This window comes from Amblyomma mixtum, chromosome 4 (assembly GCF_055824585.1).
Source record: "Amblyomma mixtum isolate Tamu chromosome 4, ASM5582458v1, whole genome shotgun sequence".
Lineage (NCBI taxonomy): Eukaryota > Metazoa > Arthropoda > Arachnida > Ixodida > Ixodidae > Amblyomma > Amblyomma mixtum.
This window is the reverse complement of record NC_143015.1, coordinates 74,510,547-74,524,659: the sequence shown is the minus strand read 5'-3', so window position 1 is coordinate 74,524,659 and position 14,113 is coordinate 74,510,547. Positions and strand designations below refer to the sequence as shown.

General features: G+C 44.7%; 1 protein-coding gene across 1 annotated transcript; it reads right to left on the bottom strand.

Annotated features, from left to right (window-relative positions):
- Positions 1-429: 429 nt before the first annotated feature.
- On the bottom strand, positions 430-12,502 carry LOC149347040 (juvenile hormone acid O-methyltransferase-like). Its single transcript, XM_089541470.1, has 4 exons — positions 12,246-12,502; positions 7,577-7,943; positions 4,259-4,418; positions 430-596 (listed from the first exon to the last, which is right to left on the bottom strand). Exons 1-4 carry the CDS (start codon positions 12,500-12,502, stop codon positions 430-432), a joined length of 951 nt encoding a protein of 316 aa, XP_089397596.1.
- Positions 12,503-14,113: the final 1,611 nt, after the last annotated feature.

Sequence of the window (14,113 nt, the reverse complement as noted above, 5' to 3'; positions counted from 1 at the left end):
TGAGGGAAACTTCTCAAGGAGCATTGAAAACGCCCGTGTAGCATCGAAAAATTTCGATGCAGATAGAGTTCCATGAGGATCGAAAGTGCCCGTGTGACAGGGGTATTACATCCGCGATCTTTCAAACATTTAGTTTTTAGGTAGAAGAATTTCGATGTTGCTGTTTTCTTCGATTAAGACACAATGTCAAAAATTTTCGACTACCCTGAAAAAAACCAACCGCTAGGATTTTGCCCTGTAAAACTAATAAATTTTCTTTTTCAAGGCCTGAATTGCTGGTCGGGCGTAAAAGACATTTAACTTCAAAAGGACAAAAATTTCGCTCCACAAACCGTAAAGTTGGCTGCACGGCAGTAGAACCAGCTCGTTGAAAATAAACGTCAATTCCTCCACTGATCATGTAAAGACACAGAATATGCATGTGTGCATTTAGTTTTTCGGCTTGTAGGCATGAATTACAAGAAAGTCGCGACTGCTACCACTGGAGGCATAGCGCTTCCTGATGTCTTCGATTACGTCGAGTGTGAAGTTCTGCAGCTCTTGCTTCTCGTCTTCGTTCAGCAGTCTGTAAACAGGGTTCAGAAGAGTGAAGAAGTCTGAAAGGAAGGGGAGAAAAAACAAGAACTGCTAAGTTGTTGTTGTGCTGTTATATGGGTATTTCTCTCCGTTAACCGGCCAGGGTTGCACTGAGCAGTATCTATTTCTACGAAGAGAAAGTGAAAAAAACATTGCGTGAGCCCATCGTGCACTATTTGCACAGAACACTCTGACCAGTCGTTCACCCGGCTCAGAACATGCACATGTTCACTGTTTCCCTATATAAATAACCTAGTCACAGGCTACCATTTGCTGAGATGACACTTTGTCGCATGTACTGCACCTCACACATTTCCCTTGAAATCCTCCGTGCAAATATTATTTATATTGTAGGAGAATGTAGAACTTTTCGTGGACAAACTTATACCACTGTCACAGCAGCAAATTTAATGTAATTCGAACCAAATAACATTGGAACCGTCGAATGTCATTCGGTCTCTTTCGGTGCTACACGACAAAAACTAATGTCATTCGAAAATGTAGGGAGTGGCGATCAGTGAAAAAAAAATAGTGCAATTTAAAGACATCAGCGCGCATGAAGATGTTTGAAATTGTTGTGTAGTGTTTCAAGAGCGTGTGAGAACATTCCTGTTCAATATTATAAGCTTAAAATAGAATTTCCGGCCATTCTGCAGCACTGTAGCCCCCAGAAGCCAAGCCATGTACAAAGTCAACCACATATTCGATAAATATAAACAAACAAAATGGCTGACACAGCGGCGCGCGCAGGAGCATGGAAATGACTTCCAAAAGGTGAACTGCCCAGCTACATCTCTAAGTACTTCCTAGCTAAACGAACATGGAGCGTCAACCGACAAGAAAGACGCAACCCAATATGATCGACGGTCGCGGTAAAGGCCTTGCTTCACGCTTGCGGCTTGTGTTGGCTGCTGCTGAGGCCGAGAGTAATAGCTATCCACAAGAGCGTCTAGTGTGAATACGTTCACACCAAAATTAACATTTTTTAGCAGAACTAAATAAATACAATTTCTAACTTTTGCAGCGCGCTCATTATTTTTTCGCATCGCGTGTTTCTCCTGCATATCTGGCGTCCACAGTAGCCATTCGGTCCGAGATCAAATGCGAATGAGTTTCCCAAACTCATTCGATGGCGAAGCGAATGACATTCTAACGTAATGACACTAAATTTTCCCCTGTAGCAGCCGATTAATGTCATTAAGAGCCAATGTCAGTCGACGAGAATGCCATTAAATTTACTAGTCTGACAGAGGTATTATTTAGTTTTCTGTGCAGAAAAGTAAGGAATAAAATGATGATAGAAAAAAACTCCATTATGTGTCCGTTGTAGTTGATAACGTTTTTTTTTTTGTACTCTTCCTATGTAGTCGGATACAATTCAAGAACACAGCGGCCTTTCCCTGTCAAAGCACCCCTTTCCAGCCAATGGCGTCGGCCCATACTCATGACCCTGCTAGTTTGACAGTACAGGGAGTGGCAGATGAAAGGGGTTAAGTCCCTCCCGGCATTGTCCGGGATAGTCACCTCTCTGTTTTGTGGCGCCACTCCCTGCTTTGTAACTCTAGCAGGGTCATGAGAATGGGCCGACGCCATTGACTGGAAGTGGGTGCTTTGACGAGGAAAGGCCACTGCGTTCTTGAATTGTATCCGACTAAAAGATTATATAAGCATCTGTCACTCCCCTAAGACCGTCAGGTAGTGCAAATTAAATTTCCATCAGTGAACGGCGAACCTTACAACAGTTCCCATTCCCTCAATTTTAGGCGAAGCCATGTAAGCAGTGTTTCCGTCTTCTTGTGTTTTTCAAATAACCGTTGTTACTGTATAGATGAAATCGACTTCCGCTATCATGCCATATTCTTTGTGGGGTTTTTCAGGAAGATTCCATATCCCCAAAGTTTCAGATATTTTTTTAAAGCTCCTCTTTTTGCAAGAATTATAGTTATTGCTTCGGTTTGGCTTTGTTTATGGGGATTAACGTCCCAAAGCGACTAAGGCTATGAGAGCCGCCGTAGTGCAGGGCTCCGAAAATTTCAACCACCTGGGGTTCTTCAACGTGCACTGACATCGCACTGTACACGGGCCTCTAGAATTTCTCCTCCAAAGAAATTCAACCGCCGCGGCCGGGATGGAACCTGCGTCTTTCGGGTCAGCAGCCGAGCACCATAACCACTGAGCCACCGCGGCGGCAGAATTATAGTTATTACCAACACCACAGTCGCTATGCTGTGTAGATAATCATTAGTTTTCGAAACGCAGAAGTGCCTCAAAACTCGTGTCCTGCCTGAGCAACCATATCTGCCGAAGCAATTACGCAAGAATAATGTAGTTAACATCTGGAAATTAAACTTCTCTGGCCATTAACTGCTGTTACAGGTAGCGGCGCGTAGGTACTAGACGCCATATCCGCATTGAATCATCCATTGCGGTGGTGGAGCAATCGAATCAGGGAAACAAAACTGGGCATTGGTGGCAGTTAATGCAGCGCTGCTTGTGGAGGCGCCTGGCGCTGGCTCAGCGCCTGTATAAGCATAGGAAGCGGGCTCGGATCTCGGAGGCGGCCGGGGCAGCGTCTATGCCGTTGTCGCTTGCGGTGAGGAGTTGACTTATGTTGTTTCAGAACTGCCTCCCATGTACAGAAGTTCAGGCTTTCTAATCTGAATTATTTCATTTGTTAGCAAATCTAGTTCACGCGGTGGATGTCTGACTACGCTTGTGAGATTCGTAGAAACAACCAGCTGATTTAGCGCCTAGGAGTTGTGAGGATATCTCCGCCGTCACAACAGGCATTTACCTTGACGTCTTATAAATACATCTCTGAAATTACGTTTCACATATTTTGAGGCTCTTCTTAAATATACTCGCCGGAGGCAATCAATGGCCACCTTCGTAAGTGCACTGTTGTGTTCACGTCTTGTTCAAAGACTCGTGCTCTCGCCCTGTACCCTCATTTAGGGGAAAAACCATCACACATGTATTTGGCTATTTTTAACTTACATCGGCTTTTTAACCGCGTTTCATAGGCGCGTATGCTGTTTTGGGATCTGATCGCTTTTGCTTATCGAATAGTACATCTAATAGGAGCACAAATAAATGAGTAAACTGCTTTGAGGTCCTTTGTTTTACATGAATTTCTAAGGGTCATCCGTATCCCTTCGGTTGACCCCAGCCGGCAACAGCAGCCACATCGCATTTCACTTATTTCAAAGATCGTTGTTCCTCTGTACGTACACTTCGCCCTGAGTGCATTATTGCGGGAGGTTATTTGAGTGTAAGCTGCTGCAAATAACAAAAAATTAAACAAAAACCACACTTCGCACATATTTGTTTGTTTGTGGTTGCAATTGTTTGTTTTTTTTGTTTAACTTAAATTGTCAATACTCCTTAATCGCTGTGATATCCACCATTGCGTTTCGAGCTCTGCCGCCTTTCATGAAGTCAGCGGGAAGTGATCTGTCGTTCCGATGCAGTGCATTATTTCTTAAAAACAAACAAAAAAACAGCCGTTTTTTAGGCCCGCGTCTCTTCCCTCTCTTTTTCCTCTTTCTTGCGCTGCATAGTTTTTTTCGAAATTGCAGGTAAACGCAAGTGTGATCTGAAGCATCTTCCAACATGCTTTTATGAAAGGAAATTTCGGTTTGAACAAAGAGCTTCGCGCCACATTCTTGTTAGAAATACCCACTTGCAGCCGCAGTCTGGTCCAGTCCGATGGTGGCAGTGGTGTGGACTACCTCGCAGGAGAGCGGGATCAGGTTTGTCGCGCGGACCAAGTCGGCGGCGTAGTTTCTCAGGGACACGGTGCCCTCGAGGGAGCTCGTCTCAGGGAGAAGGCCCTCAAAAACCTGCGGGAGGCGGCACAAAGTGTCGCGCACTTTGAAAAAAATCTAGTGATTTAACAAAAAGGGCTTGGTGAGCACAAATTGATAATTTGATGGCGATAAAACACAGAGACAAAAAGCGGGCCCTTAGCAATGATGTCAGTATGTTTTGCGATAATTAGCCACTGGAGTCGTCACGACATAATTGCGCTTACGTGACCCTTTTCACAATGCAGCGTATTTTTATATAAGTCATTTAGTTCTATAGCTTTCCTTATCTATCCTCCTCCTATTGTTACGCGGCGGCCAGCCGAAGAATGAGACGTGGTGAACCATGGCTATGAGATGATTTTAATGGCCGCTGGCCTAGCGCGGGCGCTCCGTCCCGCGCCACTGCCAGCTTCGTCTTCGTCACACTACCCGGGGCCTCCGAGCGATCGTCCCGATCGGTGACGCACAGACGGCGAAATGGCGATGGTCTTGAGTGAAGAATCGAACAATATGTAGAAGATGGTGCAGTGCTGGCCGCCACGATGAGAAAGATGAGAGAATGAGTCCTGGTCCACGAAGCATCCGGGCCGTAGGGTGCCAGGAGCTGACAGCCGAGGTCTCTGGACGCACCGGACGGCAGGGGCAGGGGGGCGGTGTCTTCACGTGTGGGTCTTGGGTCGGTCGGGTCTCGGGTCGGTCGGGTCTTGGGTCGTCGTGTCTTGTGGTCCGGGCGGGGGACGGGGCTGGGGTGAGCGGCGAGGTCGGTTCAGGTCGGGCGGGCTGGGGCATGGCCGGGCGGCGCGGACCAGGCACTCACGACCGACGCCCACGGCAGGCGCAGGACACCGAAGCTCCGGGACCAGGATGGCGATGAAGGGACCCCAGCACCTCCACCAAATGTTACGCGGCGGCCAGCCGAAGAATGAGACGTGGTGAACCATGGCTATGAGATGATTTAATGGCCGCTGGCCTAGCGCGGGCGCTCCGTCCCGCGCCACTGCCAGCTTCGTCTTCGTCACACTATCAAGGCCAACTAACAGCCTTCGAGTAATTTCGAACCAAATAAAACTGATATAGAATTATAATAGCCGTCGCAGCCTCTTATATAGGGTGTTTCTCTTAAGGTTTTGTACAGTTTTTAAAAACAGTTTTTTTTTCGTTATAAGACGGCTTTTTTCGGCATAGTAGTATACGTGGCGTAATACATCAGAATAGATATGAGACGTGGTTAACTAATATTGAGCAGTCAACTTTTCGACTATTACCGTTAGGCTCCTTAATTATTGAGAGGCGTGTAGCCCACCGTTATTAATATCCATATCCGTTTTTGTCGAAAACGCGGTTACCGTCCACGCTGCAGCCCAACAAATTTTAGCTACATCGTGCCAAAATACATCCGCATCCGAGAAGCTTGCAGGGAAAGCAACCTCTCCAGTCCACGTAACTCGTCGAAATAGCAAAAATTTGTTGTGCCAGACCGCCGCGGGTTAGAGCGTTTTCGAAATTCTAAAAACTGATTTGGGCATTAATTACAATCTGCTATACGCCTCTCATTAGATAAGAAACCTAAGAGTAACAGTTAAAAAGTTAAATGTCCAATATTAGTTAAACAGCCTGCTAGTTAGCCTGTCTTAGCAGTATTCTGATGTACTATACGCTACTGACAATGCTATGCTGAAAGAAGCGGTCATCTAACTCAAAAAGCATATTTTTTTTAATTCAGGGGCACTGACTGTCTAAAGTGCTTAGAGGCGAATGCGTTTTCCGCATCACTTTGACTGCCTCTGTGGCACTGGTGACATCACCACATAATGACGTCGCACATGATTAACTATTCATTACTAAGTAATGACAAACTACAAAGTAACTACTAATTAATAATTGATGACTAAATGCTAATTAATCGTTAATTAATGATGCCTAAGCTTCGCCTTTAGGAGTGGAACTCGACAGCCTGTTATAGCGCTAGCAGGGCCTCCACGGAACGCCACCATCCGTTCGGCGCAATGCCTTGCCCTTTGAACGCAGCGCTTTTTGAGGAAAGGAAATGGCGCAGTTATTCTCTGTCATCTCGGTGGACACCTGAGCCGCACCGTACAGGAAGGGAGCAAGTCGGAGTGAAAGAAGAAAGAGGAAGTGGGGCCTTACGAAGAAAATGAAAATTGTATTTGAGGAAAGGAAATTACGCAGTAACTGCCTCGCATATCTCGGTGGACACCCGTGAAAAGCGTGGCACCTCTGCTGGAAAGCTTCTGCTGACAGCCTTCTGTCGACAATGATGAGGCATTAAAGGCTTTCGCCTTAAAAAATGTGCAGTCTTAGGTGGTGGTGGTGGTGAAAAACTTTAATCAAAGAGAGCTTGAGGGTTAAAAAAAAAATAAATAACCCTGCTGCATGGTCGGTATCCTTAGTCCGGGACACCGCATGACGAGGCCCCGTCTCGCGCCCGCTTGACCAGAGCCCTTTGGGACTCCAGTGTGGAGCAGTTGAGGAGGGCAGTCTCCCATGCCTCTCGGGTGGGGGTGGGGGAGGGGGGAAGGTGAGGATTCTGAGTACATGCCCACACCATGTGAAAGATATCGCAGATCTCTCCACAGTGCGGGCAGCGCCCATCTGTGTTGGACACCGAATTACCTTCTCCAGTCATTAAGCTATGCAGTGCCAGTGTTACTAAATCAGATCAGTCTATCTAGTTTTAATAACGCTCGAATAACGCATAAAATTTTTGCGTTCAAAGTTTCTGGAGTGACCCGTGTTTGCTTTTTCTGGCGTAAAATGGTAACGTGTTCAATAAGAACATACACATGGTAGTTTAACCTCTCATATGTGCAATTATGGCTTTCTTTTGCAGTTTTATGTGCATGTTAACTCTGGCCTTTGTATAACGTCTCAATATCTTTTTTTGATTCATTTACTTCACCTATTATTTTTGTAAATCTGCGATAAAATGTGACCGTGATAAAATCTGATAGGAATTGATATCTTGTATATAATTTTTTTATACTGCTGTCACTGCTGCCTGCCACCGGCTTCCAGGCCTCGTCAAGCTGTTACTACAGCTTTTTGCCATGGAGACCGTCAACATTGTAAAAATGTTGAAAATAAAGATGAATTGAATATCGGACACCCTGTATATTAAAGAAGGCGTACGGAGAGCGGAGTCTCATCCAGAATGCGTCTCGCTCACTTACGTGGGAGTACTTGCTCCAGCGGGGAGAACTCTTTACGGCGGTGAAGATGTCGTGCACGTCCAACTTGCTGGAAAAGACCAGGAGGCACTCGCCACCGTCGGCCATGAGCGTTTCGATGTTTTTCATCGCATGCTGCTGATTCGTCATCCAGTGCAGCGCCGAGAACGAATAGACCCGCTGAAAATGGCCTTCCTCACGCACAAACTTCGAGACGTCATCTTCCGAAACGAGGTCCAGAGTCTTGTACTCTATCCGGGGATCCGCGCGCTTTTCCCGCGCGAACTTCAACATGGCCTCCGAGATGTCGAGCCCCACAAGTCGCTCGCACCAGTTGGGTAGACGAGGAAGCAAATACTTCAAGGTGAAGCTGCGAATATAGATGTTTCGCGACAATTCGGTGACACTGCGGCGACACGCATTGAAGCAATGCGAAAGCAAAACGTCCACACACTATATCACTGTCCGTGGCTCTTTTGACGTCCGTGTACTTTATCGACGTCCACAGCTATTTTGACGTCTAAGTGTATTTTTTCGCGCTTTTTCGCGTTTAACTATATAACCAATTACACCTCATCAGCAAAACTTTTCCCACGGCAAAATTTTGTCGCACACCAATAAAATCATACTTTGACAAATTTGTCTTCAAAGAACGACGCAATCGTGCGGACAATATTTGCGGACATGTTTTGCGGACATGTTTTGCGGACACTTTCTTGCTGACGCGACATAGCCAGATCGCGTTTTTTGCGTTTAATTCATTAACTAATTGCACCCCATCAACGAAAATTTTCCCAAGGAAACATTTTATCACACACTATCTATTACAATCACACTTTCACACAATTATCTTTAGAGAACGACGTACTCGTGCGGACAAATTTTGCGGACATTTTTTTCGGACACTTTTCGCTGACGCGAAGTACCCATACAATGCTTTGACAGTAATAAAGCACTTTAATAATTAGTGCACATGCCTGAAAGCGAGAGTGAATAAACGATTGGAAGCAATGAATTCGAGCTAAATGTGCGATTCGCCGTACAATTTTTTTATCTTTAAATTTTTGCTAAATGTTCACACGTATCACAGAAGCGGTCTGCAATAGTCACACAGTTGTGACCGTTTATTCAAAAATAAAACATACTATTAAAGTCAACCTTTGCACTCGGACACCACTCCGGTACTGCCATGAATCTGAGTTTTGAACTGCAAAACTTGGTGACTTGAAGGTTGTTCGTCCGTAATATTGTACTTGTAATACTTCCTGCGAAAGCTGACTTAACTTGTTTAAACATGGGCATGGCGTCCCTCCCTGTACTTTGCACATCAGTACAGTCCATGTTAGAGAGAGGGCGGTAGATTGGTTTCTTGACAACACGAAGTGAACAAAGCAGGAGGGGGGGGGGGGGGTGCATTCTCACGGTGCATGCGAGTATTTCGACATGAGCACTTTTCGCCTGGGCAAGGACAAGAGAAAGGCAGTTCCTTTCAAGAAACGTTACCAAGCACCGTGAGGCTCGCTCCTTCTTCGTTGACTTTCGAAGCATTTGTAACAGTTTGCACAGAAGTTGTACGTCAATCTCCCAACTATCTTTATAAATGCCCAAATCCTCGAGGAAATAATTCGCCGCAAGAAATAAGAATCGGTCCTTATTTTAACTGAAGCAATACCCGTATCCCAGTGTCTGCACTTTCAGAAAGCTGATATTTTACAAGTTTGCAAGTTCGAGAAATTGCTGGCCCCGTGTTGGTGCACATCCGTTACAGAGTGCGGCGTTGTACAGGATGCGTTCCAAATAAAATAGAAACAGTGGATGTGCTCAATTCGTCTAAAAGGACCGGCTATGAGACAGCTGCGTCGGACATTATAGCGCCAACACGCGGCTGGCCAGCGGGAAACAACATCCGCTCATTTCGTTGCAGCGACTACGAACCGAACCATGCTCCATAGGGTGCGTAAGAAAAGGAAGGAATGTTCAGGATGAACCCAATAGCAGGCTTGCTGACTGCCTAGGCTGGGAAGGCTGCGCCGCGCTGAACTAAAGTTACCCATCACGCTAGTAGATTGTAAAGTTAAAAAGAAGCCCCAAAGAAAGCTTGCAGTGAAGTTCAAAGACACCTTTCAACCTGCTTCACTCAATGGGTGGACCGACGAGTCATTGTGAACCCTGAAATGTCCGGCGTATTGCTGGTGCTATAGACTCTAAAAAGGTGAATAAATTTGTTACGGTTTGTGGCATTAGTGTCCGACGGCTGCACACGGGCTATGAGAGACGCTGTAGTTAAAGGCCCTAGAATAATTTCGATCACCTCGAGTTATTTAGAGTGTAGCTACTGCCAGCGAACAGTACACTGTCGCTTTAAATTTCGCCTGCATCAGAAAGCGGCCGCTTCGAACGGAATTGGACTCTGAGTCCTTGTGTTCAGCAGCGGAACGCCATAGCCACTTTACTTCATTGCAGTGTCTTAATATGCGTAGAGCCTTCCATTTTAGTTGTAAGCTTGAGGTGAAGCTTGTTGCAAGGTATAGGTGGGGTTAGCCTTGGGATTATTCCGCCGGATGGAGGAAGTTGGGTGGATGCTAAAAAATTACCTTCTTATTTGAAGTCTACATCACCTTTCTGGACACCCTAAACGCATTTGACTAGAAGCGTTTACACCTCTAATTTGTGACCAACTAGTTAACCTCCTTCCGCACGTTTCGTAAACATGTCCTCTGTAGACGAGAGAAGACGACGCCTGAATGTAGGATCACACGATACGATTCGTGTTTAAAGGGGTCTCAGCATGCAACCTAGAAGTTTACAAACACCGGACAGAAATGATAATTTTTTTTACCATTGTATTCATTATTGGTTAGAAACTTCATGAAACAAGCTGTTTCAAACCTATAATACTGGGTTTCAATGGTGGTCGCGGCTTCAGATCATCTTAAATTACTTCTTGGCTGTTATCTTTTTGTTTAAAAAACCTCATAACAGAAAAATTGGGGTATTTCCTGGAAAAGAGATTCGAAGTGCTTTTTGTGAGGAGTATAACGCAGTGTAAATTTATTATGTTGCGGAACCAACGGGAGAAAAATAACGCGCCGCTACGGGTTCTCGGAAAAAAAAAATCCTATTTTCACTTACATGGCACAAAACAGATGCTCCATACAGCTCCATACAGAGTAGGAAACCTAATGTCCCTGCCTTGCAATTTGCTAACCACGATATGTGTTCAGTAAACAAACAAAAGCACTGGTTAGCTTATTTGATTGAACGGCTGCACAGGACAGATGATTGTCCCGGGTTCAATTCCCGAGGCATGAAAAATTTTTCCTTGAACTCCCATTTTGCCCTGCCAGCCGTATAGCTCTCCTCTTCAGCCTAATGACTGTGTCTATGACTGCGCTTTCCCTACTGAAAAAAGTTGTATGATGCAATAAACTCATACAATTTATCATACAAATTTCATAGACTTATCATACAAATCATAGGAAATTATCATTCAATGTCATAGATTTCTGTAAAATCATACAGCCATAATAAAGATGTCATAGAATATCATACGAATTGTATGATATCCTATGATGAATGATCTATGAGGTTATTGCATCATAGAACTTTTTTTCAGCTGGGTTGCTTGTGACTGTGCGTGGATTCTAATGACAACATACTCCATTATTTAAATTTCATTTATCCTGGCAAAAGTACCCCCATGCTCTCATTCCTGTACATGGTGCACTTGTCTGCATAATTTAGAAGGCAAAGTAAAATGACAGCTGGCAAACTTAAGAAATGCCTACTGTGAGCACGTCATTTGTATTATACCCGCCGGCAAAACAACCTGAACTTTTAATCCTCATGCAGCTGCACTGGCTCTTGGCTGAATAATCTTTAGTTTCGCTGCTCATTTCTCGTGTGCTGCTAAGGGGATTGGCGCGGATATGAGGCTGTTACAGGTTCAGAAGTTATCACAGCTTGTAAATTTTATTTTCGCATGCAAAATGGCCTGCGATAACTGCGCCTTAGTTTAGCTTCCTGCAAGTAAAAATTCTGGAGACAAGTAAATTTTACCAGATGATTTCGTTGTATGGACCGCCAAGGTTGATGAACAATGAATAAACCGCGATGGCTAGATGCTCATCCTGCGCCACGCTGGCTACGTAACGGTTTTAAGAGTCTTACTCATCACGTTTCGAGATTTCGTGGGGTCTGCTACCACCTTGAGAACACAGCGCCATCTGTGGCAGCAACTACCCATCACGTTTCGAGATTTCGTGGGGTCTGCTACCACCTTGAGACCACAGTGCCATCTGTGGCAGCAACTACTCATCACGTTTCGAGATTTCCAGGGGTCTGCTACCACCCTGAGACCACAGCGCCATCTGTGGCAGCAACTAGGAAACAGCACATATCACATTGAGACTTGTAGCGCCATCTACAATGGCATTGTAGAAACAACCACCTGCAGGTTAAATGTTTTTGAGTGTGTTCATCATAGGGGAAATAAACGTACAAATTCGTATTCCCATTGCTGTACCTCCCTTCATTCTCATTCATATAAATTCTAGTAAACCAGACAGCTAACGCTCGTTACTTCAACGTCTTCCAGACGATGGCGGCCATTTTTATCATATATCTTTAAAACTGACAAATACTATATCTTTGAAATCAAATTGAACATTACCTTCCAGACCCGCAGCCGATGTCGATAAACTGGCGCGTCTCTCTCGAACTCTCCGGACCGTACTCGTGTTTGATGTCGTTTGAGTTTAGGAACATCGACTCGAAGGACTCCAGTATGGCAACCATGGGCGGTGCCGTAGGTTCCAGTGCGATGTCGTACGTCTCCACGCAATTCTCGACACCGAACATATCGGAGTTGTCCGCTGTGGCTTCCCTGCCGTCATCGCGCTGGTTCGATGGCACGGATTTGCTCGTCATTGCTGCGAAAAAACATGTACAACTTTGTAGGTGAAATTTTGAATATTGGAAAATTGTAAAGTACTGGTATATAAATACTGAACGTAATGGTGCATTCTTCCTGACATGTAGCAAAATCTTTCATTTATAGGTTTTTTTATCACTGACATTGAACAGTTAAGACTGTCATAGAAAACCAATACACAACACTTTTCACGTTAGCAGAAAATGGTAATAGAAAAAAATGCAATGCTGTCGACGGGAGATCTGCGGTTATATTGATTGTTATACTGAAATCTTACAATGTGCGAAAAGTTTTCACTGATAAACTCTTCCCATTTCAAAAACGCCTTTGTCCAGAATGGTTCGGAATGACAGTGCGCAATAAACTAAACTGTTATGTTTTTCAAGTGGTGCGAGTACAAATATCCGGTTTTCCCTGCTCGAACATTTTTAAAGTAGATTTCCTCCGACCCGTGTCCTTGGAATGCGTATTTCTAGGAGCATGCTTCTCGGTAAGAACAATCTCTTTCTTTCTACCCTCTGTCCGCAACAAGAAGTGCAACTATAGTGTATTCCCTGTTAGACGGTATGCTAAAAGTCCTCTGCCTCTACCTATATTTACTCAAAGTGTTCAAGATAAGGAGTATGTTCCTCAAGTTGTGGCGACCGGCTTCCAATATATTTCCGCTTACACGGAAAGGTTACCTCTAAGAACAACCTGGACGTGGATTCCTTGAGGGTTAAAGAATATTTTGCCAGCGTCCCTGTCCAAGCTATCCAAGACCATACTTCAGTTCACACGTCTTCAAAACTTCGTAATAGTAGGAGTCTCAATACTGTGGCACATTACAAGGGAGCCCCCTCATGACCTGCGTAGTACTTCCGTCGACCAGGTTAATGCATGACAATAGTGGCTTTCTGTACTCTTCTCAGAGACCATTGAAAGCGGCGTGGCGCTGTTCGGGCCTTTTGGTCAAGTTTTACAGAGGAAGCTCGAGCCAGTGACAACATAATTGTGTAGACTCACGTCGCAAGCATTCCATTCGCAACTCCAGATCATTCCTCGGCACCTAGCTGCCTGCGCTACAAACCGCTGCTTCAGTTCTGGCATAATGACAAGTGCTAGTTTACCTTTACTCACGAGCCGTAATACGGCATCTCTGTTCTTGACTCGTCGTGTGGCTGTCACGGGAAGAGAATAAAACTAAAAAGCGAACTTCGAAAGAGTTCGCCTGCATTTAAATTTTTTTTTATTGTGTCACGGGTTCTCTCCGTGTAGGGGGCAGAGGTAAAGGCAAAATGCTTGACAGAGCCTCTGCGCCCCCACAGTTCAAGGCAGCATAACGTGTCATTTACACACATATTTGCTAAACATTTGTAGCACACAACAGACAGCAAAAAAAAAATTCCGTTATTTAGATCACATGTCTTCACAGCATTAGTTTTTCTTGAACATGGTATATTTTAAAGAGGAAGAAAAGGCATATGCAATAGGTATTATGTAATAACAAAATTGGCTTGCATCAGAAGCCAATCAGAGAAAAGAAAAACCACAATTCATTGGTCCGAAAAATAAATCGCATATGCAGTAAATAGATCAGTACATACAAGCATTTCAGAAAAAAAACA